A 25,871-nucleotide genomic window follows, 5' to 3' on the forward strand; every position below is an offset into this window, starting at 1 on the left:
CACATCACCAAACATGCTGTAAGATGGTGCAAGACTGTTGCATACCACCTGGCTGAAGCAGCACAGTGTGGGAGATGAAAACGTATCATCATACATTGTATGTTGGGTCTTAGGTGGCCTTTGTGAGGCAGATAGTATTGACACAAGAATGCAAATTCATGAGCTCTCATAAAAGGTTTTATACAGCCGCTGTGAACTCTGAAAAAAGTCAGTCTGAAGAGAAATAAAGCAATTAAAATGCATTTAAAGAGGTAGTACTTCAGTACTGGAATGGGGTGGGGGGAACCCTTAAATAGCAGTTCTGTGTGGTAGAATTTCAAATACTTTTCATATTAGGCATCCAGGTTGTACTGTATTTGAAAAGAATAGCAACTTCAACAAAATTGAAAAAGGGGTCACTTTTCTTTCAGATATACCTTTGCTATTTAAGTTACTATTAAATCATTTGAATTACTCAGTGGAAGACAGTGTTTGTTGCTAGCAAGAAGTACAGGGTTGATGGGGGCAGTGGGTTCTTCTGGACTCGGTGGTGCAATATTTCAGTTTCCTACCTGTTACAAATGCGATAGCGCGTTTACATTGACTTTGGTCTAAAAGAGTAGTAATAAAAGGGAGGTGATTTGTCTAAGTGTCAGTAGGCCAGTAGCAGAAGAGAAGTAGGTGTGAATTTCTTTTCATCCAGATGTCTCGAGAAAGGGTTGGGGTTTGGGGATATGAGGTGATTTTGAGTTGGAGGCAGGGAGGTGACGTTTTCTATTTCGGGCCAAGTAAATTGAGTGATGAATGGGGGTTTTGGGTTGGCTTTTTTAACAAAATATTTCTACAGATCAATCACCATATTTTTAAGTGTGCATTTGGACTATCAGATCATAGAAAGCCCTTATTCATCAGCTGTATTGCTCTAAGCCAGTCAAAATAACTGTTTCCTGTGACAGTGATCTTCAAATCTTAGATTTTTAACTGAGTAGCAAATTAGTGAAAAACAAATTCTGTGGTTCCAGTAGATCTTTAATTGGTCAAAATTACTTTTTCCATTTACATAACAATATTGGATGTACTTAAAGTCCAGTGTATCACATAACTAAATTACACCTAAGAATATTTAGGCACCATTAAATAAATGAATTCTGACACTACAGTTCAGTGATTAAAAGTTAATGATTTGGTTTAGAACTGTTTGACTTCCATAATAAGGCAGAAGTTTAGGTTAAAGCAAGTGTTCAGAAAATACACTTCATGTGTGAATATCCAGTTGAGAAAACTGATTGGTATTTCATATCAGTACTAGCATCCAATTACTAATTTAGAATTTCCTTTGAATGCACTTAATTACAGTTGGAAATTCACCTGTTAATGCAGAGATTGAGCATTTCTGGACTTTGGTATTGAACCATAATGTTACTCTTTGATAAACAGGAATCAGTCACCTGAACAGTCTGCATTTGAAAAGCTTTTCATTTTTGATGTATTGCAATAAGTACATCCTTTGGATTTTCTATAACTAACTAGAATATTGTATGCTTTCTATGAGTTCTGTTGAATATTTGTAGTGACGTGCAAAAGTCAGTGAATTACAAGCAAGTCTCCGTTTCTGAGGGTCCATATTCATAATAAGTTATAGCTATTGTTTCATCTTGGTTATTTTATGGACAAATGTTCATGATCTTTAGGTGATTCATTTTCACTCTATTTCAGTTTTTATTTCCTCATTTTAATATCATGGATTAAGGCTTGACTCTCGCTAGTGTTGGGCTTCGGCTCTGCAGCGTGTGAAATCCCGTGCTCCCCGTCAGATCCGTGGGTCGCTGGAGCACGTGCTTAACGCGCTGCTGAACCAAAGGGCTCGTCCCTGCGAGACCGAGCTTCCCGCAGCATGAACAGAGGGTGAAATATCTGTGCTGGTGAAGCTAGTTACATTTCTGCAGCGTAACTTCAATCTAATATCGAAGGCAGCCTCGTTGCTCAGTTTCATGAGTGCGTTGAAAGCCCATAAATTATTCTGAAAATGGATCAGAATTAACCTTTTATGGGATTGTTTAAATGTAGCAAAGTATTACTAGGAGCCTTGACCGTGGATTTTTCTGGCTACACACTCCCCTGTTTAGCTCCTCCTGTGTTTCAGTCCTTCCCAATCTGACTTAAAATGAGGAACCTTGTTAGTAAGGAAAATAATTAGTGGGTTTTTTTAATTGAATAATATAAAGAAGCACGTTATAGAAAAAAAGGACATGGACAATGTGTAAAAGGGTATAAAACTCTGACCCTGTTATGTTTGGGTGTTTTTTAGAAAAATTATTGAATGATACTGTATCAGTTTAGATGTATGGGGCGAGTGGCAAGTGAAGGCAGTGTAAATGAGATGTGCAGTGTCAGTATCCACTCCTGAAATTCTCTTGTAATACTGCTCTCTAATACCCATAATATATTTATCATTCCCAATGATTACAATTTAATGGAATACATTTTTTTTTCTCCTGGCCTTGTTCTGTTGCATTATCAGCTCCAAAAGCTTTGGTTTTCCTTGGGAGGGTGATGAGTTTAATCCTAGTTGAGCTGACCCAGGAGAAGAGAAGTCGCTTGCAGTTTAACCTGTGGTAGACTGGCAAGCAGCCCTCTGGGCAGGGAGCATGGCATTTTAGCTCACGTGGTTGCTATCGAAGTTGCAGCTGCCCTGCTGGTAAGATGATTACGTGGATTTCTCAATACGGGCTATATTAGCTAGAATAAAATACAATTTTTTCCTCTTTTTGTCAATCCCACGGTAGAGGGGAGTATTCAGTGTGCTGCTGCATTTAAGTGGTTTTTGGCTAGCAGAGTAGCTCTTGAAGCCTGAGCCAGCTGGCAGAGTTTGCAGAAGTTTTCAGGCTCTTGTAAATCATGCTATGGTAACATGGACCTGGCTCTGGCCTGGGGAGGACGCAGATTGCTCTGCAGAACATCTTCCCCTGATTCATCGGGCGCTGCTGAAGGACCCACTCCTGCTTGCTTGCGCTGTGTTTCATGAGCATTTAGAAAACATGCAGTGGTGACACGATGGCCAGTGTGTCTCAGCAGGAGGAAATTCTGATCCATACATTTCAATAAGTGCCTATAAACGGCTTTTGTTGTCTCCAGGAAAGCACACCCTTGGAGATCTGTTATCTGGATGACAGTAGTTTAAGTGTATGAGTGTGTGTTTGAAGGGGCAAGCTGCCGTATTTATTAATCTCCATCCCTTAAGTTGTTGGTTCATTGTGACACTGAGTCTTGTTTGATGCCTTTTATACTTACCATTCTTACAGTTCTAGTGTTTGAGTACTAAAACTGCATTTTACTGTGCTGCCATTGCTGCTTATACTCTCTCACTCTTGATCCTCCATAAAGCTCCTTTATTTTGATGATCCTTTGTGGCCTTTCTGCATTTTACAGCTGTGGCCTCTCTTTGTTACCTTTGTTCATGTGTGAATTCATATCCTTTCCAAACATTTAGCCTCCTTTTTTTTTTTTTTTTTAAATGACCCTGACAACTTTGGTTCCAGTTCATCTGAAACAAACAAACAAAAACCCCACCAAAAAAAAAAAAATCCTTATAACTTTTGATTTTATTTTTTTTCAAATGCAGATTGTATTTTCATAGAGTTGTATTCCAATTTACTCAGCTTGGTTTGTTAAACTGCAGGATTGGTTTTGCTGAGTATAACTTGGATTGGCTCTTGGTCTGGTGACCGAAAATTGTACCTAGCCTCATATTCAATTTGTAAAGCTTAATTCCACGTCTTTACCTGATAAATATATTGTATGTATGTACAATATTTAATGTTGTTCACATATATACATATATTGTACTTATATAGATAAATGGCTGGAAACTCTGACCCATAATTGCATTTCTGTTAAATGTTTGTCTAGAGTATGGATTTGGTTTCATTTATATTCAATAATACTAGCTGAGCAGTTGGTCACATTTAATCTTACAGTCAAATAACTTTTTAATATTTTTATAGATTTTTTCAATACCAAGTGTTTCTGCTCTTACAGTTTTTACTGACAAACAGTAAATGCTTTCAGCATATTTTCTAATTACTTAAATCTGTAATAAATGTGTTCTTAAAGCTTTTTGACAGGCTGGTTTTTTACCCAGAGGAAACTCAAATCAGTCGCAAGCCTGGAATCAAAGAGCATTTTTTCCTAAGTGACGCAAATCAAATCCAAATTCTTAAATTTGAAGTCTATACAAACGTAGCGCTTGGTAGCTACTTCATTAATCCTCCCCAAATTTTGAATTTGACACCCGACAACTTGTTAGTAATGTATAAAATGAGACCGAATGCTAATCTGTGCTTTGCCTTGGCTTTCTGCTCTGTGTTGTCTTGGTGTTTGCGTCTTACCTCTTACGTCTGTGCTGTTTGTTCCCTCCCCTGTTCTCTAATCCTGCCCTCCCCCCCCCCTCTGTTCCTCCTCATTGTCCACACTGACCCATCAATCAACCAACAACGCCCCCCCTTTCGTCGTGGTGATCTGCCCTGCTCTGGTTGGTGGCTCCGTGCTTGGGTGGCTGTATGTTGTGCTGGACCAGTTCACCCAAATATGGCCTTCTTGCTGACAGGTATCACTTCTGTGAGAAGTGTTTCACTGAAATCCAGGGGGAGAATGTCACCCTGGGTGATGACCCTTCCCAGCCTCAAACGTAAGTCGCTTCCTTTCTTCTTCATGCCAAGTAGTCACATCAATAGACGATGTGTAGTCCTGATTTGGTAGCAAACACCTGTGCCCAGTGGTGGTGTTCATGGGGAAATGCCTACTTTCTTACTAATGGGAGATTCTTTTTTTACAGTAACAGATGATTAACGGTTGTTACTGTGTTGGGTCTATCAGTCTGCCCAACAACATCGCTTGTGTCCGGTTGTGCTACTTGAGCTGTCCGTAGACTGGTTGTGGGGGGTGGCAGACAGTAGATAAGGTGGTGGGGGGGGGGGGAATGGAAGCTGTGTCAATAAATGTCACTACTCCATTACCTTTTCAAATGAAAGACTTCAGCTAATCCTGATGTCTCACCTTTTTGAAGTACAGCTTTTGTTTATGAAACCAATGACTTGCCTTTAACCTGACCAGAAAATAAGATGCTTTAAGACTTGAGGAATACAAGCTATTTTGGAAGGTGGCTGCTTTACTGACAATAGCTTCCCTTGTTCTTTATGATTTTAAATTTACGTGTATATTTGGGTATCTCTTACTTTGCTTTTAATTTACACAAAGTGAAATGGGAAAAATATTTTCTGTAGCTTAAAAGAAAACGAACTGAATTGCTTTCTCTGAAAGAAAATAAATACTGATATGCTTTCTTCTGACTTGAGGCTTGCTCATTTGCTGCGATTCAGAAAAGCATGATATTGTTTCAGCCTCTGATATAAAGGTACCACTGAGTTTTCATATTAACTCTTTGTCTCTAGAACCATCTCTAAGGATCAGTTTGAAAAGAAGAAAAATGATACACTAGATCCAGAGCCGTAAGTACCAGCCTGTTGTTTTATTTAAGGCAATCTCATCACTTTCACTTGTCCCTTAGCCAGCACTTCAGAAATTAGGTAGTGAATAAAGAAGTCTTCCTTTTCCCCCCAGCGCTGCCCAAACCCGCTGCAGAATGTTTCTCTAGACTTTGTAGCACAACATACAAACTTGATGTCTACCACTGATATCCTAGAGGAAGGTGTGAGCCTATTTTAACGGCAGTTTCTAGATTTGTTTATTTGGGTAATTCCTAAGGTGTGTTCTGCAAAGCACTGCACAGCTGGCTGAAAGTGGCCCTCTGTCATACAGAGCCTTTCACACCAAGCTGTGAGTACCTCTGGGGGACTTCTGCATTTTCCTCTCCCGGTTTAGCTAGACTTCCAAAACACGTTTTTCTCTTCACCTGCGTGTTTAGCCCACTGAAAGAGCCACCCTCCTTCCTTGCATTTATTACCCTCAGGAAGTTGGGTAAAAGCCAAGTTCAACATGTCGTTAGTAGCACTGTGCTGCTTTTCCTACTGTCCTTAACTCACTGAAACAAGACTTTATCTTACTGCTACTTTGTTCTCTGTCAGCTTGATACATAATACATTTTGATTCCTTTTCTCATCTTTGCAAATACTAAATAGAGCTTCTCCCCCAGACCTTTAAAGGTAGACTGCAAAGATACACAGCCATGCATTGGCTTCATGACCAGTGTTGCAGTCTTGACTGGGAAAACTTGTAACAAAGTTCCCATCCAAAAAAGAATTTTGACCTATTATTTTGACCAAAAAAAAAAAAAAAAAAAGACTACAGCAGACCCATGCAGGCAAAGACAAGCTAATACGTGTTCTCTTGGCACAGTGATTCATGAATGACTAGCTTTTACATTCACAGTAAGTTGAGCAACCATTTAGTCAGCTTGTGGTTGTTGCACCAATTGAAAATTAAATCTGTAGAGGTACTGTTGAGTAGAATTCTTTGAAGTTGGGAAAACTCAGAACTCTACTTAGCAAAGGATAAAAAAAGATCCAGAAAAAGTTGTGCTTGAAAGCCCATTTCACATTTTTAAACTAGTCCATTTTAATATATATATTAAGATATATATATATATCTTATTTGCACATGAGATTGATAGATGTATATCTAAAGCTATTCTTGTAAGTAGTTTTTTGACATGTAAATTGGGCCTGCTGAAGTAGATTCAGTTCTTAGCAGAGGGTTGGAAAGTCCTTTCTTGATAAATTCTGGAAAATTACTTGCCTAACAACAAAAGTGATTGGCTGCTCTTTTTTCTCAGGTTTGTTGACTGCAAAGAGTGTGGTCGGAAGATGCACCAGATTTGTGTATTACATTATGATATTATTTGGCCTTCAGGGTAAGATGTTTTGTTAGGTTTTTTTACCCCTTGTACAGTAAGACTAATGTAGTTTTATATAATTAGGACTTTCTGCCTTTGCTCTTTAATATGCAGTCATGGCGTTTTAAGAACTGAGTGCCTTTCTAAATAAAATACCCTATTTTTGGTGTTTGGGATCTCATTTCAGTATATTCAGGTGAAAATGTGCATGAAACTGACTTGTTCAAATATGCAGTTTTCTGTGGTTTCTTTCTAACTACTAAACAGTGGAAGCTGGTTGGAGGTAAGTTTGTATACTACAGAACTCAAACGCAGGTGTAACTGCTTGGCAGAATTAAACCAGCTCATAAAGGCTTTAAGTCCCTTGAAAACGGAGAGATACAAGCTGTTCAAATCCAGAGAAAAATATATTGTACTCTGACATTTAACTTATGGCTTCAAATATTGGGCTTAAGCTAAGCAGTAATGGGTTTATGCTAAGATTTTGGCAATTGTTTTTTTTCTCAATAGGTTTGTCTGTGATAATTGTCTGAAGAAAACTGGTAGAACACGCAAAGAAAACAAATTCAGTGCTAAAAGTGAGTTTGATATTTCTGGTTTTATCTTCAACTTTCATCTGCTCCCTGCCACCCCTCGTAGCTTTCTGATTGATACTTTCTGTTGTCATGAGAGAGTGTACAGGAACATTTGCAAAGTGGAGAGTAGTGTAGCCCAAGGCTTTAGTAGCTGTCAGAATTTTAATCACCATTTTAAAGACCTACCCTTTATGCTTTTGTGGTCAATCTCAATGCTGCTCGAGGTATTTGGCATCTATGTCCTTATTTTTCGAAGATTTAAAAAAAAAAAAAAAGAGGGGGAAACAGAACAGGAGAAACATAAGGCTGCACGCACTTTACTGGCTATATTTAGACATGTTTCTATGTAGCATTGAAACTGTAGTAAATTACTGTCACCTCTGTGCCCTTCAAATAACGTGTAGTAACAAGTTGTACTGCATTTCAGGTGTACTGTGGTAGTGCCAAGTACTAATGTATTTGAAGAGCTTTTCTTCTAGAGTGGACTGTGGTATAAGAACTGTCTGCTGGAATAAGTAACCAATTGTACTACATGTCTAGATTTTCTTGAAAGTAGCCATTGTCATAATCTTGTTGAAATGTGCACTAAAGAGAGTGCCAAAAGCTGCCAGGTCAAGTTGTCCCAGTCTCCTTAGTAATCCTTACCCAGGCATTCTTTGCATGCATTTAACATCAGAGAACATAATTTGATAACTTTTGCTCATACACGTTTTAGGGGAGAAGAGTAGGGGCTAACATTGGAAATGCAGTGTCAGTGGCATAAAGTGAGTGTAGAAACCAAGAGGGTGATTCAGACACTTGAACAACTAGAACTTGCAGGTGCACTTGATTCCTCCCTTGTTCTTCTTTGGTTCTTGGAAGTTCTGGACATTGCCTTGTCATACTGTGACTTTGCAAGCCTGAATCTTCCAAACTGTAATAAAAGAGTGGTTTTGCATTAAATGTAACTTCTTGATAACTTCGTGTGTGGTTGATTGCATAATAAGAGATTTGAAGGGGAATAATTTGGAGATGATAATGGTGTATGAGACATATTAGGTTACAGTAATCAAAACAGGTCTCTGGAGTAACCTGACGCGTGCAAGATAGTATCGTTAAGAAGACGAAAATTAGTCTCATTAAAGACAGATTAATATTGTAAGAGAACATTAATAAAATGATGAAATAAAAATGTAGTTTTAGATAACCATTTTAAATAGATGTCTCTTCTATTATATGCTGACTTTAGGGCATATATTGATGTAAATTAGCTTAAATAAGTATGTGATTCCTTGGATGTCTGTAGTTGTTCTATGATATTGCTTGAAGTTTGAGTAACCAGCCGTTTGGTTCAAGGTAACCATTCTGTTCTTTGGGAATCTGAGCAGGGAAATAATGGTGCTTTTTTTTCCCTTTTCACTGATCTCCTTTTCCTGCTGCTTGGTTATCTTGTTTTCTTCTTCCCATGATGATTTGAGTCCTGCTGCCAGCTGTAATCCACTGGCTCAGCTCATGAGATCCATTTTCTTTAACAGTGCTCTAATGGAAACACAAGAACAAGCAAGGAAAGCCTGCTCTTGTCAAAACCTTGGTCTTACTACTGACCTAAAACCAAACATGAGAGATGAAAGTTTGAAACATTAACATTTCCTCTCCCCCTCCCTCCCCATAAAAACCTCCACTTACTGCATTGCCATCAATATTTCTATGCTCTCTCAAGCATGCTGGCACAACTGCTAATAATCAAGGTAGCATGTCCCTCAGCTGCAAGCTATTGCTCAACTGTTATGGTAACACTCATATTCCTAATGTATATTAAGTAAAATTGATTATCTTAGCCACATCACAAGTAAGTTGCATAAAGCTGACTGATAGCATGCCACATATAACCTGTAAACCAGTGTACAGCTGGATTACGCTGTGAAATTCCTAACTTTTGAAGTATTTTCCTTACTAAGAAAATGTACAAATATTACTAAGCCAGTAGCTAATGCAGAGATGTTCAAAGACAAAAGATATCCTGACACATAAGTCACCCAAAGTAGTTTCCTGACAAAAAGTTACAGTAAGCCAGAAGTCTGACTTTCTTCCTATCTGTCCGATTACTCATCCAGTAACAAATGTCTGGCCATTGCTACTGCAACAGAACGCCTGTACTCAAGCAGCCTGAAAGCCTTCTGTGGTGTTTCCAGTTTGGATGCCTTTTTTAAACTTTGCACTGCAGTTTTCATTGAGACCTGAGCTTTTATTGGAAGTACATATGCTAGAGGTGTCCAAGAACCAAAATCCTGTTGCTTTCTAAAAGAATTTGCGCATTCTAATATATCAAAATATGTGGCTTTCAGATCGTTTCCTTACAGTGCATGTAATCTTCATGCTGCCTTTTTTTTAATCTTCCTATCTGGTCTTTATTTTGTTTGTTTCTCAAGTCTTAATGCATTGCAGCATAAGGAAGGAAGCAGATATCCTTTGGTTGCTTAGCATTGGAAAGATGATAAAACGAAAACACAAGACAGTAGAGTTAACTAAAATGGCTTTCTAAAAATGTACCAACTCATTAGCTGAAATGGAGCCGTTCCTTTTTTTTCTGTTTGCCTTCAGAGAAATCAACAAAACAAAATAATTTATTCAGAAAGTATTTGTGAATTTTCTTTGGAATTCTTTGAATTTCCTTTAAAATCAGCGCCCTTCTGTTTTATATGGAAAGCCCAACGTGTTGTATTGGGCTGAGAAACACTAGGAAAGGCCAGTGTATTGGAACTGGTAAAGGGCATAGTGTATTTTCACTTTAACCTGCCTTTAAATGTAATTATTGGCTCCCAGGTAAATGATGTTTAGACTGTGTTGTGCTGGTTATAACCACAGACTCTCACTGGACAAGAGGGCAGACTAAACCAAGATTGCCACATTTGGCAATTTCTGTAAACTGATTGTAAAATAAAATTTTAAGTATATAAATCCCTTAGAAAGTGAGATCATCTTTGAGTATATGTGGGGTTTTTCCCCAATATTGGAGCCTAAAATAATTTTTAGCGTAGATACTTCACTGCATCATTCTTCATTCAAGCTCAGTAGCTGGGAAGAAGAGCCAACAGACTTGTGTCAGTAGCCAAATAATAACTGAAAAATGAAGCAGTGGAGAGCTAATGGAAAATTAAATGCATTTTAGTAAAACAAACATCTGTAGATTGCACCATCACTTTGGAAAAGATAGCAGATTGATCATAAAAATGACATAGAAATACTAGTTGGTAAAATAAGTACAGAAGGATAAGAGAAATAGTCATAAATCTTCCAGTCAAAAGAGTGTGCTACTTCTGCTTTCTTAATTTAAACCAAAATCTTCATCTTAATTTCTGTAATTTGTTGTGGATTTATTTGAAAACCATCACATCCTGCAATACTACAAAAACAGCTGTTGCCAAAAAAGCTAATTGTAAATGTAAAGACCGAGAGGGAGGATCTGGACAATACGTGGACTTGAACTTTTAAAGACCTCTATCGCTGTGCAAGAACTATTTAAGCTTTATGTGCAGATTACTGTAACTGTTCAATCTAAAAGCTCTCTTGAAAAGAAAAGAAAAAGCAATGAAATCTCCATTGAAGTCAAAAGGCTTTTCATTTCTGTTGATTTGCTTTGCTTTGCTTGAAAAGGTGTGGCATTGAGCCAGATCTGTGAAGTGATGTAATCTCTGTCAAACAGCCAGATAGTGTTTTTGTTAGGAGAAAACATTTGCAGTGTTCATAAAATAAGCCTGCAAATTTAAAAATGCTACGTAAAGCCTTCTTTGTTAGTTCACTTACTAAGTAATTTTCCCACTATAGTGGTTTTAGCTTTCATAATAGGGTATGAATACTTAGAACTTGGGTAAAAACATGGATGGTTTTGCTTTTTTAATTTTGGCTGCATAAATAAAAATATCAAATTTTCGTATGGAGGTAAAACAAAGGTGGGGGGTGGGGGGGGGAGTTTACTTCTGGACAGAGAAGCAAGCTGAAAGACCTTACAAGCATGGTAATGCCCTGAACTTAACAGTGATTTCTTCAGTATTCATGTTTCTGTTATGTTCTCCCCTGTCATTTCTAGGGCTACAGACTACGCGTTTAGGAAACCATTTGGAAGATAGAGTAAACAAATTTTTGCGGCGACAGAATCATCCTGAAGCTGGAGAGGTCTTTGTCAGAGTAGTGGCAAGTTCAGATAAGACAGTAGAAGTTAAACCAGGAATGAAATCCAGGTTAGTTCTATTAATTACAGTAAATGCAATCTTGATATTTTTTTTTTTAATATTTAAGTCTTCCTCCATAAATATTGCAAGACTGTCAATTTGCACCTTAATACCTTTGCACATTTTTGAAACTTAGGCATGAGTAAGATTATGAAGGGCAAAAAAAGCAGTATGCAGTAAATGAACTCAGAAGAGGTGACAGTTGTATTTTGACTGGGGGGGTATCAGGGACATCCTGGTTTTGGTTATAACGCTGTGACTGTATCACTAAATCCTGAGAGAGTCTGACCACATTTTGGTTAGCGTACAGAATTCATAGTTCAGTTTGGAGCAGTTGCTGAGATTCTGTTCCTTACTGTTCCTTCGTTTTGTGTTTTTATAAATAATTTAGCTTTCAGAAGTTATTTTTAATTTGCTTCATCATAAATGAAAAGCTTAAAACATTCTATGAAGTATTTTGGCTTTACTTCATAATGACAGTGTTAATGTGACATCACTTCATCTTAATGCATCAGGTTTTCTACTCTGCAACATATTTAAAGGCTTGTGGTTTCTGAGGATGCTCTTGTACTCAATGCTTGCCTGTTCAGTCATAGGTTAACTATATGGAAACTGTCTTTCTGTGAGTGTTTTAGTAACAGGACTCCCTGTTCTAATACAGCTGTGATTTGACCCTGTTTAACTTCTGCATAAATGTTTCTAATGAGTTAAAAATAAGGTTGAAAAGAATTTCCTCATTCTGGTAGGACACTGGTTTAATAATTGGCTTTTTATGTTTGTTGGTTTGGTTTTTTTCCCCCTGTTCCTTCCTACCACCCTTTCCTCCAGATTTGTGGATTCTGGTGAGATGTCCGAATCTTTCCCTTACCGTACCAAAGCTCTGTTTGCGTTTGAGGAGATAGACGGAGTAGATGTGTGCTTCTTTGGCATGCATGTCCAGGAGTATGGCTCGGATTGCCCCCCTCCGAATACAAGGTACTCCTTCGTTTCTGTACCAGTGGTGCATGCACAGAGAACATCTTGCTACATTCACTGGACAATTACTCTCAAATACAGAAGACTGGGAGATACGTTTCAGTTCTGTGGCACAAATAAGTCCTGCTGTATGACTGTAGATTACTTTGAAGGGGAAAACAAATATCACAACAGAAACCTTACAGTTTTTGTATTCTGTATTTAATTTTGCCTCTCAATATGTAGTCTTTCTGTCTAAAAAAAATGCTGCTCATCTTTTGCTTTTGAGAACTGTTTATACTATGTTAAGATGCTTAAATATGCGTTAAAATACTGTCATTAATTTTTCTTTGTTCAGTATGGCTGTATACGTATCTAGTATAACAGTCAGTTCTCAGTAGACAAAACAGATGTTCAGCCATACATGATTTTCTATCATTCTTCTCTCATTACTATAGGCGTGTGTACATATCGTATCTAGATAGTATTCATTTCTTCCGCCCCCGTTGTCTCCGAACTGCAGTTTATCATGAAATCCTCATTGGATATTTGGAGTACGTGAAGAAACTTGGGTAAGTGAGATCTCTGTCAAGAAATAAATCTTTTTTTCTTAGCATTTTTTTAATCCAGGATGCCAAGTAGTTTTCACTTGGGATAGTCTCTGTTTCCTTCTGTCTTCTCCGAGATATGTGGAACACATGCCTCTTCTGCAGTGGAGAGAGAAACTTGGATTTTATCACTAAGGTGGTTTTCCTGTTGTTAGGATTCTTAAACTGACAGCATATCATTCTTTTTATCAGAGGTTCACTTGATGTTTAAGCTTCATTATTATATCCTGGACCTTTTCTCACCTCCTGCATAAATAGAGGTTATTGCCTCTGAATTTATATCTCTGTTTGAGTAAATTTTAAGATGGTAGTCAAAATGGTTAAGATTTTTTTTCTTGTGTGTGAAACGCAGGTATGTGACAGGACACATTTGGGCCTGTCCCCCAAGTGAAGGAGATGACTATATTTTTCACTGCCATCCGCCTGATCAGAAAATACCCAAACCCAAACGTTTGCAAGAATGGTATAAGAAGATGCTGGACAAAGCATTTGCTGAGAGAATCATTCATGACTACAAGGTTTGCTACCGTTTACTTCCTGAATTAATTTTTATGGGCTTTTCATTTGAAGGTAGCTAATATTGTTTTGTAATGCGTGAAACTGTGGTAGTGTTGTACAGGGGTTTTTATTCTCAGCTAGTGTCTCCATTTTCTTAGATTTTCTGGAAGTTCTGCCTTTCATACTAAAAATCTGTTAGGTTTGGTTTCTTCATTAAGAAAAGTGTGCAAGAGCCTGCCTTCATGTACTTGTCCTTCACTGCAGTCTTCCAGGCAAGGAAGTATGTAGCTTGTTAAGGCTTATAGAAGTTGTTTGCCTCTGGTGATTCTGGAGGATCAGGTGGAATACTGAACCCCGCTAGTGTGAAATCAAAAAAAACTGCTTATAAAAGAGCTTCTTCACTTGAAGAGAAAAAGGATGGTTTTCATAATTGTCTATCACACATGTACCCAAGGAAATAAGTTAAAGATGGCAATGGAGCATTTGCCACTCCTGACATGCTAAAATTTACAAGAATTTCTTAATGGTAGTGACAGTGCTGGAAAAAATTGATGTTTTGATTGCAAGTGACAGTTACTTTATAAATGTGTGGAATAGAACAGCTTATAGCAAGCCTTGTCATCTGATCCGGCGTAGCAGAGAGCTAGAAAATCTGTGTCTCTCCTAATAAGGTGGTCTTGAAATGAATCCGAAGAAGAAAATGGACTAGTCTTGTATGTGCCTGTTAAACACAATGCACATAAAAATCCACCTCCAGAGCAACTGTGTAAAGTACCTATTCCTTTTCAGAATCCCTGTTCCTCTCAGTGGTCCCCGGTCTTTCTGGCCGAGTGGTCCACAGAGCTTCAGCCCGCGGTCAGCGAAGGACACAGGCCGCGCACAGCACCCCGACCACAACCAGACTTTAATTTTCCTGTGTGTAATAGTTGGCCGGTCCATTCAGTGATTCTTCCTGGAGTTACCAGGCTTACTGCACCTATGATGCACAGCCCAGACATGTGCATGGAAGTGCTTACACACTTTCAAATTTGTAAGGGAAAGGGCTGGATGAGATGCACTTGCTGTCATTAGAACAGCTCGTGCTCTTGTGCAGGAGCAGTGCAGGAAAAAACTACAGGGTGTAGGCTTCATTTTTAATTGCTGTAGTTACCAGGGAGGGGTCTTAGTCTCTCCCACCATGTCAGGAATGGAGGTTCAGGAGAGCCTCAGCAGCTGTCTTTCTAAGATGAACCAGGGATGGGCTGTTATCAATCTTGCCAGGCCAGTTTTTGAACTGCACCCAGAAAAGGAGACCTGCCAGGAGTGGGCCATGGGCTGTAAGCAAGGCACAGCTGTTCAGGGTAGCTCTGGATCACGTCTCTGGTTCTCCTCTCTCTCCTAAGCGGTCTTCATTGATTTATTCTTGGTGTTGTGTGATACACTTAACAGGACATCTTCAAACAAGCAACTGAGGACAGACTGACAAGTGCCAAGGAGCTGCCTTACTTTGAAGGTGATTTCTGGCCCAATGTGCTGGAAGAAAGCATTAAGGAGCTGGAGCAGGAGGAGGAGGAAAGGAAAAAGGAAGAAAGTACTGCAGCTAGTGAAACGACAGAGGTGAGTTAACTTTATATGCTGTATTTGCTTCTGGCTTACAAAGCTGACAATGAACACTTTAAAAAATTAGGGAGTTTGCATCCAGTAAACTAGAAAAGAAGGTCATTCACATCAGACGTCAAATCAGGGTTCCCTTTAACTGCATTTCTGGTTTTCTTCTTGGATAACAAATACACTGACAGGTTTTTTGTTGTTTTGTTTTTTTTTTTAACAGAGTCAGAAGTCAGTTATGTCAGTTCAGCATCTCTGTTCTCAGAGAAATGTGTTAAGCTACTTTTGGATTGCATCATGACTGCTACATTTGCTTGCAGTCATTTGGCTGAGTTTCTGGTTCACACCTTTGCAAATCACCTTCAGTATTTGCATTTTGAAAGATGCTATATTTTTAAAAGCTGAATTAAATTTTGCTGTTATTTAAACAAAGGTACTTGTAGTCATTCGTGACAGTAGGGGGCTGAAATTTAAAACTATTTATTGAAAGCTTTGCATTGGTGTTAAATGCTGATCCTGGTGGTGGTGTTCCTTCACCAGCATTTTCTCTTTGTGTATAAAAACCAAACAAACAAAAAAACCTAACAACTTAGTTTTTCACTGTCCTGGCCAGAATTCCATTATTTGTTTTTATTTCTATCTTGATTGTATCTGTAACCAAATGGTCTTAGTGCTTTTTTACTGTCCCTTCTACTTGTGATTTGCAGCAAGGTGTTTTGAAAATAAATATAGTAGGAAAATCTGAGGTCTAGTAGTTTGAGGTGGAACCAAAAGCTTTAACTGGGGAAAAACTGCATTCAGCTTAGATGCCGTGACAATTTGCATACAGTATGTATTACGTGTGATGGATGTGGAGTGATAGACCTTAATCCATCAATTTTATTATTTCAGAAGGTTCCTTCTATTAAACCTTAGCACTTCCTTCAACGCTAATATAGTTTGTTGCTGTGTTTTTTTTATGGAATCATAAAGTTAATAGTTTTCACCTTGTTCCTCCGAATGTAAATTTTAATACTGAACTATTTCAACAAAGTAGCAGTATGAAGTAACTGAAAGACAAAGCTTGGAAGTTAAGTTGCAGTCCTCTTCTGCTAACAGTATCACTTTCAATAAATCATACCGTGCCCTTCCAGTGAAAATGCCAGTGTAAACCTCTGCATCTAAGAGGGGAAAAAAGGTATTTTAAAAAGTTCAGAACAGCTAACTGTGAAACTCATACAAGTTGTCTGCCTAAAGTGAGAAGATTGCAGCCTTGACTGTTAACATCCTTGTGTTCCCACTTAATTCCATTGATGTTGCTTGGGGGAGCTGGGGAACAAAATCTGCATCCAAGTTGCTGAAGATGTCATCCAACAATGGCACAAAAAAATGTAACAGTGTGGTCTTTGCCACTTGGCTCAGAAGAAGGGGCAAAATTAAAAGCATGAGAACTTACCCAGTGCAGTCACCTAAACTTGTGTCACTTTATGGAGGAAACTATGGCCAGCAATGGGGATCTATCTCCGTGTGTAGAAGCAGTTGAATCTTTGCAATTTGCCTTGTATTGAGATGGTGCAGATTCTGTCTATCTTTCCTTGAATTCTTAGTCCTAAACTTTGTACTTTGTATATGTGGAGAGAAAGCTTCTTAAAAGTCAGTGTGTGCTGCATGTATCGGCTAAAGAGGTGGTTAAGTTCTTGCCAAAAGTTCTGAAGGGGACAAGGCTCACTGAATAACTGTGCAGTCGGCATGTCTGGCACCTGACTGAGTATGTTAAATGCTATCAAAATGAGGTAGTACAAAAACCACCTTACAACTACTTAAACATTTTGGAATAGCTTTATATGACTGACCAAATATAAACTTGCTAAAGGTGGAGTAGAGGAAAACTTAGACTGTTACCTAAGTCCCAATCTATTCTTCCTTTTGGTGTTCAAATTTTAAGATCTATGTTGATGCTCTGGAATGCATAGGCAAAGGGGGACATGCCCTTAATTCATCAGGGTGGTAGAAAATTTTGGAGAAAAGAAGTCAAGGTGGGAACATACAATAGCTTATTTCTGAATACCTTCACATCACTTAGACCTCTGTCTGGATTCCCATAAAAATAGCATAATTTTAATTTCCAAACAGGTTTCGTCAAAAAGTCAATCAAATTGGTTACAGAAAAAGCAGGACTGGACAGGGAATTCCTGTCCGAGCCTAATCAATGGAATGGAAGGATGGCAACAGTCTATATATAGAATTGCTTCTTCAGTTGGAATATTTTTGTTTTCTTTGAATAAATATGCTTGCCAATAAACCCTGTGTTTGCTTGTACATAGTGTTCGTGAAACTTTCTTGCGTGTGTACATACATATATCAAGAGTATTTCAGTGGCTTATTTTTAATATTACGATAACCAACATTCTAACAGTTAGAGAATTTTTACTGAGTGGTGAGCTCCCTTGGGTTTTTATTTTTCAAGGACATGAGAAGTCTAAAAGTTATTTCTGTTTTCACAGGTCATCTAAATAGCATCATCTGCTATTTTTTACTCCCTTTACTTACATCTAGTGTTCAGTATATGGTCACTGTGGTCTGTGTTGTAACTTAGACACAAGTGAAGGTTTTGGGGATTTTTTTTTTTTTTTTTTTTGAGTTGCATATGCAGCTGTAAGTCTTCAGGATGGAGAGTAATGTATTTTGTTGGTTTCAAATCCTGCATGTTCTTACCTGTGTACTAGCCCTAAATTTATTCAATAAAAACAAACAAACATTAAATCAGAGCTCAAGCAAGTTTGGGAAACCCCAAGTGCACAACAAAGCAAAATACTGCACTTCTGGAATTTTATTAAGTCCATTTTATTTGTAACTCATTTTATCATCAAATATGTGGAAGATCTTGTAAAGCAAGCAGTGGAAGCTAAAATACAGTGTTTGAGAAGGAAAAAAAATAAGTATAAAATACAAATTATTTAATGTATGTGCATACTTTAAAAATCTATTTTTAAACAATGTTTAAATTTGTTTGCCTGACAGTTGGGCTTTTGATTTTTTTCCTGGAAGATAGGATATATTTAACACAGTATGGCCGATTTGCAGGCATTTGAACAAAGTTCTATTACTGACAGCAGAAGTGTTTCACTTTCAGCTGCAGCAAATGGGAGAGAGCTCTGTAAAGTGTAACATCTTTCCTGTGCATTTATTGCAGGGAAGCCAGGGCGACAGCAAAAACGCCAAGAAAAAGAACAACAAAAAAACCAACAAGAATAAGAGTAGCATCAGTAGAGCTAACAAGAAGAAACCCAGCATGCCAAATGTGTCCAATGATCTGTCTCAGAAGCTGTATGCCACTATGGAGAAGCATAAAGAGGTACTGTCAAAATACACTGCGTAAAGAGAAGATTTTATTCCTGTAAATCCAGGCATGGTGATATTTCGAACTGAAAAATCAGGAGTAAAGCTTGTGATTGCACTAGAATTTTTTCTGTTGTGTAACAACATTTTGGAAGATATTAACCTAAACTAATTAAATAACATTTGTAGCATACTGTTACTGCAACAGAACACAAGCTTTCTCCTGCAAGATTATCTAACCTCATTGATTTTATTTTTTTTCTCCCCGTTTATCTGCAGGTCTTTTTTGTGATTCATTTACATGCTGGGCCTGTAATTAACACTCTGCCTCCCATTGTGGACCCTGATCCATTACTTAGCTGTGATTTGATGGATGGGCGAGATGCCTTCCTCACCTTAGCCAGAGATAAGCACTGGGAGTTCTCCTCACTACGCCGATCCAAGTGGTCCACGCTCTGCATGCTGGTAGAACTACATACTCAAGGGCAGGATCGCTTTGTCTATACGTGCAATGAGTGCAAACATCATGTGGAAACAAGGTGGCATTGCACTGTCTGTGAGGTAGGTGTATATCACCAGAGACTTCTCTCTGTTGCCCTACAGCCAAGCTTGGTGTTTTGTTTTGTTTTGTTTTTTTATATTGGCCAAATTTCTCCAAATTCGGCCTATCCTGATAAAAGGGCTGCTGAGACTTAAGGAAAGGTGACTACCACAGTGGGGTACCTCTTCTAGAATAAGTGCCTTTAGTTTCTCGACATGGAAAACGCCAATAACGTGGAATGGCTACTGCTGCATCATTTATTCCACTGTGGCTCCTCTGCATAGACAATATTTTAACTTAATTTTAAAGAACTTCAGGAGTGGGTAGTAGGGTGTGACTGCGTCAGACTAGTCTGAATCTGCAGGGCATTAGCTCATCCACGTTAAACAGACGTCCACGAGAGAATTAGTGTACCACTCTGCAGGGTAGTTTTTGTTCTGCTTTATATATGGTACTTCATGTTGTACGGAGCACAGCCGGGTGCGTGTCCAGCCTGCCGCAGAACTGGGTGAGGAGGCTGCCACAACTCTTCATCACTGTCTCTTCGGCCCAGCAGTAGTGGTTACCTGCCCTTCAGATCAGACCAAATAATTGCTTCTTAACCTGGCTCAATGCTTTTAACGACTAGTCCTTTTACAGCTTAGATCACTTCCGCTGAACTATGTTAAGAGAGCAATTATGCATGGAGTTATACCAGTGGACTTGAGGAGGAGGTAGCCTCTAGAGGGCTTGTGATGACCTCTGGCTGTAGCTGAACACAAAAAAAAAAATTAAGCACAGCCTAGTTTTTACACTGCAAGTTATTGCCAGGTTTGTAGTGGAAGAGTCTTAATTGATCCCTCTGAGGAAAGCATTGAACAGGGCTTCATGAGGCAAGACTGCAGGAAATGGATCGTACACACTAGGGGAAATTAAATGGTGGAAGGAGGTATGGCCTTTAGGTTTCTTCTGGGCACTTCTGTATAAGGGAGTGCCCTTCCTCTGGTAAAAAAGGACAGGGCATTGAAAATGGGATGGGGGTGAGCAGGTTTTCAGGTAAGTGTCTGTCTTAGAATGAAACTTGCGCTTGGTTTGAGGGTTGTTCTAGAGATTTTTAAAAAATACATATTTCAGGGTAGTAATTATTAGTCAGTAATTACACTAAGAATAGCTAAATGGAGAGCCAAACCCTATTTTTTTAGACAGTGAGAGCAGGTTTGTCTTACTGTTGTGAGGTTTTGGCCCTCCTTATGTAGGTACCCCAGTAGACATCACAGAAAAGTAAACGGTTTCTGTCATCAAAAGGGAAAAAAAAACAAAACAAAAAAGCAATTCCTGCAAGACTTTTTCATGTCATATATGAAGACACAATTACAGCCTCTATTTGCATTGTTAGCCACTGTAGTGAAGACTTGTGATTGCAGGCCTGCTTTGCTGAGATGGGCAGAAGCCCCATCAGCTGCCAGCACTCGCTGCCCCAGACCGTCCCCTCCCGCTGTCTCTTGTGCAGCCGCTTCTCCGCCTCGGGGTACCGGGTGTGAGTTGAAACTGGCAGCTGTTCACAGCACGTGGCTGTTGTTCTGTGTGTCTGTACCCACTGAAACCCAAAGTGTGCTTCCACACCGGGCTCGTGCTGCTCACTGAGCGCCACTCTTACTCTTCTGCTCTTTGGCTGGTGTGGTTAGTGCTCTGTAGACAACTCAACTCTGGCTTTTTTTTTTTGCCTTCAGGACTACGACCTCTGCATTAACTGCTACAACACTAAGAGCCATGACCACAAGATGGTTAAGTGGGGCCTGGGTCTGGATGATGAGAGCAACAGCCAAGGAGAGCAACAGTCAAAGAGCCCCCAGGAGTCGCGACGACTGAGCATCCAGCGCTGCATTCAGTCCCTTGTCCACGCCTGTCAGTGCCGCAATGCAAACTGCTCATTGCCATCCTGCCAGAAGATGAAACGGGTTGTCCAGCACACCAAGGGCTGCAAGCGCAAGACCAACGGTGGCTGTCCGGTGTGCAAACAGCTCATAGCTCTGTGCTGCTACCATGCCAAACACTGCCAAGAGAACAAATGCCCTGTGCCATTCTGTCTCAATATCAAACACAAACTTCGACAGCAGCAGATCCAGCATCGCCTGCAGCAGGCTCAGCTCATGCGCAGAAGGATGGCTACCATGAACACCCGAAACGTGCCTCAGCAAAGTTTGCCTTCTCCTACCTCAGCAACGCCTGGTACCCCTACACAGCAGCCAAGTACACCGCAAACACCACAGCCTCCTCCCCAGCCCCAGCCTTCCCCTGTAAGTATGTCACCGGCTGGCTTTCCCAGTGTGTCGAGAACTCAGCCCCCTACTACTGTTTCAACAGGAAAACCTGCAAACCCGGTTTCCGCGCCTCCACCTCCAGCTCAGCCTCCGCCGGCCGCAGTGGAAGCAGCTCGGCAGATTGAGAGAGAAGCTGCCCAGCAGCAGCAGCAGCTCTACAGGGTCAACAACATTAACAATGGTTTGCCTCCTGGTCGCCCAGGACTAGTAAACCCGACGGTGGGTTCAGTGAACCAGATGCAGCAAGTCAGCATGAATGTACCCCGGCCCAACCCCGTAAGTGGTCCAGTGATGTCCAACATGCAGCCTGGACAGTGGCAGTCCCCACCAATGCCGCAGCAGCAGCCGATGCAGCCAGGAATGGCGAGACCGGTGATGCCGATGGCGACGCCGCAAGCCGTGGCTGGGCCGAGGATGCCGGGCGTGCAGCAGCCGCCCCGGAGCATCCCCCCGAATGCACTTCAGGACTTACTGAGGACCTTGAAATCACCCAGTTCTCCGCAGCAGCAACAGCAGGTTCTTAATATCCTTAAATCCAACCCTCAGCTTATGGCAGCTTTTATAAAGCAAAGAACAGCCAAATACGTGGCTAACCAGCCTGGGATGCAGCCGCAAGCAGGCATCCAGCCCCAGCCCGGGATGCAGCAGCCGCAGACGGGCATGCAACAGCCAGGCATGCACGCTCAAGCAGGATTGCAGAACATGAACGCGATGCAAGCAGGAGTGCAGAGACCGAGCGTTCCTCCCCAGCAGCAAGGGATAGGAGCGATGAATCCCCAGGGACAAGCGATAAACATCATGAACCCCGGCCACAACCCCAGCATGGCCAACATGAGTCCGCAGTACAGAGAAATACTGAGGCGGCAATTACTGCAGCAGCAGCAGCAACAGCAGCAGCAGCAAGGAGGGGCTGGCATGGCAGGAGGGATGGCAGGACATAACCAGTTCCAGCAGCCTCAAGGACCGGGAGGTTACCCTCAAGCCATGCAGCAGCAGCGGATGCAACAGCATATATCGATACAGGGGGGTTCCATGGGACAGATGGCTCAGATGGGGCAGCTGAACCAGATGGGCCAGCCCGGCATGGGGGCGGACGGCACACCCAACATCCAGCAAGCGCTGCAGCAGCGGATCCTGCAACAGCAGCAGATGAAACAGCAGATAGGGTCCCCCGGGCAGCCCAACCCCATGAGCCCACAGCAGCACATGCTCTCAGGACAACCGCAGGCGTCTCATCTCCCTGGCCAGCAGATCGCCACCTCCCTCAGCAACCAGGTGCGGTCCCCAGCACCCGTTCAGTCTCCCCGTCCCCAGTCCCAGCCACCACATTCCAGCCCGTCACCCAGGATACAGCCCCAACCGTCACCTCACCACGTCTCTCCCCAGACTGGTTCCCCCCACCCAGGACTCGCAGTTACTATGGCTAGCTCCATGGATCAGGGACACTTGGGCAACCCAGAACAGAGTGCAATGCTTCCACAACTAAACACCCCGAACAGGAGTGCGTTGTCTAACGAATTGTCTCTGGTCGGTGACACCACCGGGGACACATTAGAAAAATTTGTGGAGGGTTTGTAGCATTATGGGAGCATCACTTTTTTTTTTTTTCTTTCGTGTTCTTGGACATTTTGTACTGAAAATTCAGACATCTGGGTTGTTTTGAATCCTAGATGGAACTGCTGCTTCCTACACATGGAAGAATGAATTGCTGTTTAAAAAAGAAAAAAAAAAAAAAAAACAATACAAAGAATATATTTTTTTGTTAAAGCCAGGCGGTTAAAATATCTGGTCTCTTTTGTGGGTTTTTTTGGTTTTTATTTTTTTGTTGCTGTTGACTCATACCTTTTTTTTAATGGGGAAAACAAGTTCATTATATTCATATTTTTTATTTGTATTTTCAAGACTTTAAACATTTGCGTTTAAAAGAAGAAAAAATAATATTCAGAAACTGTTTCCTGAAATAATGCAACATTATAATGTATCCCGGTAACTTTGACACGTTGCTGGAAGATTTTTTTTCTATAGTGAACTCTGCAGGCATTTGAAGTATTACCCCTGGAAAGATAGGAATTGACTCTTGCACACAAAAACACACATTGGCCAATGCCAAAATCCTTGTCTTGCAGATGTAGAAATTGTTGCTTTGTTTCTCTGATAAAACTGGTTTTAGATGAAAATAGGGATGATCACTCTTAGACCGTGCTGATTTGAATAGAGAAGAAGCATTCTTTTCTTTCTTTCTTCTGTGTGAAACTTGAAATGAGGAAAAGCAATTCTAGTGTAAATCATGCAAGCGCTATAATTACTATAAATAAGAAAATCCAAGAAGATTCAATCACTGTATAGAATGGTTAAAAAAAACAACAAACTCATTTCTTACTTATAATATCATATTGTTAAATAAACTGTGTGCAACAGACAAAAAGGGTGGTCCTTCTTGAATTCATGTACATGGTATTAACACTTAGTGTTTGGGTTTTTTGTTATGAAAATGCTGTTTTCAACATTGTATTTGGACTATGCATGTCTTTTTTCCATTGTATATAAAGTATTGCTTAAAATTGATATAAATTACTGAAGTTTTTAACATGTATTCTGTTCTTTAAAATCCATGTAAGAATGTTTAAGGTTTTTATTTATTTATATATTTTTTGATCATGTTCTTTGTAAGACATAGCTATGAATATTCACTCATTACACAGAGCAGCCAGAGGCATCGATAGGAGTGGCACGATACATGGAGTATTGTAGGTAGCATGTCTGTTTTACAACACCCTTTAGTGATTGTTTCCTTTTCGGGGAGGGAGAGGAGAGGGGAGTGGTTCCCATACATGGAATATTTGCAGGTGTTCATCCATAAGGGTTAACTGGAATAAATTATTAATAGCCGTTGCTTTTTAAAAACTGCATTAATTTAGAGAAGGATCACCAATGAAAGGAAAATAGAGAGTATTGAGTTAATTCTAGGCTAATTTATTTAGTCTACAGTAAAATATGAACCTATTGACTTTAACACTATTTTTCTGCTGTTAACTCTGAGTCTAGATTTGAGGGTTTTCTGTGGAATAAAAAATAACAAATCATGTACATGTTCCCTTTAATATCCTGTCACCATGCCCTCATGTTCCTGGGATACTTGCCCCTCCTCCCCACAGTGAATTGCTTTCTTGGAGTTAAAAAGTCCAGGGAAACTTTCCCAGCATAGGTGTGAGCTTAAAACCACGACTAGCCTAAAATGCCATTACTCAGATCTTGAGGCTTCTCGATTACGTGCGACTGGCATGGGATTTGCAGCAAACCCAGCAAGGTATCCCACCTGGCCGCCGCTGCCACTCCCGCGGGGAGCACCGGGCACACTTGGCTTTTCACGATAAGTTAGTGCTTTCTCCAGCCTTATGTTTTTATAGGAACGGTGTTGGGGGAGGACGGGGGGAGAAGAGCAAAGGATTTATCTCAACTTTTATCCCCGTACTGTGACAATAGTAGTGTGCTGCTGCTGCACTACTTCATTCTTTTTAATTGTAGAGGGTCTCTGCTTAAACTTTTCTTGCAAACTTTTAACTATTGTACCTTTTTCACCACCATCGGATTCATTGCCCACACAATTGTCTTCAGCAATTCAAGATGTCAAAATTTGGGGCTGGGGTGAGGTCAGTGAACACTAACCCAAAGCTTGTCCAAAAGAAATTGCTGTAAAAAAAGAAAAAAAAGGATGGAAAGCCCTGATGCTGTGTCTCATGCTGTGTACTTAAAAGAGGAAAAATACTATATTTGTGATCAAAAAGAGGAAACTTGAAATGTGCTGGTGTTTCTAATAAAAGCTGGTAAAACTGCTTGGATTGAAGGATGGTTCCACTTGGCTGGTGCCCGCTAGGATCAGCGAAGCCTGACACCCAGGGTCCAGATCACTGCACTCAGTCTTGCTAATACCTTTAAGTGGTGTCCAGTTTAAAAACGTCGGCACCGCTTCTGGATTTGGATAAGCCGAGTCCTGTTTGGAGCACAGAGAGGTGCTGTGGCTCTCGGGCTGCAGCTCACTTGGGTTCCCACTGCTGGGGATGAGTGGAAAAAAAACAACCTGATGGGAAGTAAATACCAGAATATCTCTTAAGTACAACCTGGAGTATGTTGAGAGCACGGAGCAAGGGACAGATTTAAATCTGATAATCCCAGCTCGCTGGAGCAGTTGCTTTAGATAAGAGTGGGTATTTTACCAGGGAAAGAAGGGAAGTGCACAGCTGAAGTGAAACATGAGGAGGGACTGGGCTTCGTGTACAGCCCCTACAGTCTGGGGGAGGCTTCGCTCCAGTCTCCTTTGAGTGTTGACAGGAAATCCAGCATGTCTGAAGACTGGACGGGCATCTGATTTTTTAGGTCCTTGCCTGTGTTTTGATGGGGGAGGTACTGGCAATAAGGACAGCATCCCAGAAACACAAGAATTTATAAGGCAAGA

The 25,871-nt window shown here is 40.4% G+C and overlaps 1 protein-coding gene across 5 annotated transcripts in view; it reads left to right on the plus strand.

Annotated features, from left to right (window-relative positions):
- CREBBP (CREB binding lysine acetyltransferase) overlaps positions 1 to 24,501 on the plus strand; it is a 97,800-nt gene extending 73,299 nt beyond the window's left edge. For all 5 annotated transcript variants that reach the window (XM_074886617.1, XM_074886618.1, XM_074886616.1 and 2 more), the window contains 12 exons: positions 4,586 to 4,666; positions 5,430 to 5,486; positions 6,770 to 6,847; positions 7,340 to 7,407; positions 11,471 to 11,621; positions 12,441 to 12,587; positions 13,025 to 13,138; positions 13,527 to 13,692; positions 15,101 to 15,268; positions 18,432 to 18,593; positions 18,857 to 19,138; positions 20,828 to 24,501. In XM_074886617.1, the coding sequence (XP_074742718.1) occupies positions 4,586 to 4,666; positions 5,430 to 5,486; positions 6,770 to 6,847; positions 7,340 to 7,407; positions 11,471 to 11,621; positions 12,441 to 12,587; positions 13,025 to 13,138; positions 13,527 to 13,692; positions 15,101 to 15,268; positions 18,432 to 18,593; positions 18,857 to 19,138; positions 20,828 to 22,996 (3,643 nt within the window). In that variant the 3' untranslated portion in view covers positions 22,997 to 24,501. The remainder of the gene's footprint in view (positions 1 to 4,585; positions 4,667 to 5,429; positions 5,487 to 6,769; positions 6,848 to 7,339; positions 7,408 to 11,470; positions 11,622 to 12,440; positions 12,588 to 13,024; positions 13,139 to 13,526; positions 13,693 to 15,100; positions 15,269 to 18,431; positions 18,594 to 18,856; positions 19,139 to 20,827) is intronic.
- The last annotated feature ends 1,370 nt before the right edge of the window (positions 24,502 to 25,871 follow it).

The sequence above is a fragment of the Strix uralensis genome, chromosome 16, assembly GCF_047716275.1.
Source record: "Strix uralensis isolate ZFMK-TIS-50842 chromosome 16, bStrUra1, whole genome shotgun sequence".
NCBI classification, from domain to species: Eukaryota; Metazoa; Chordata; class Aves; order Strigiformes; family Strigidae; genus Strix; species Strix uralensis.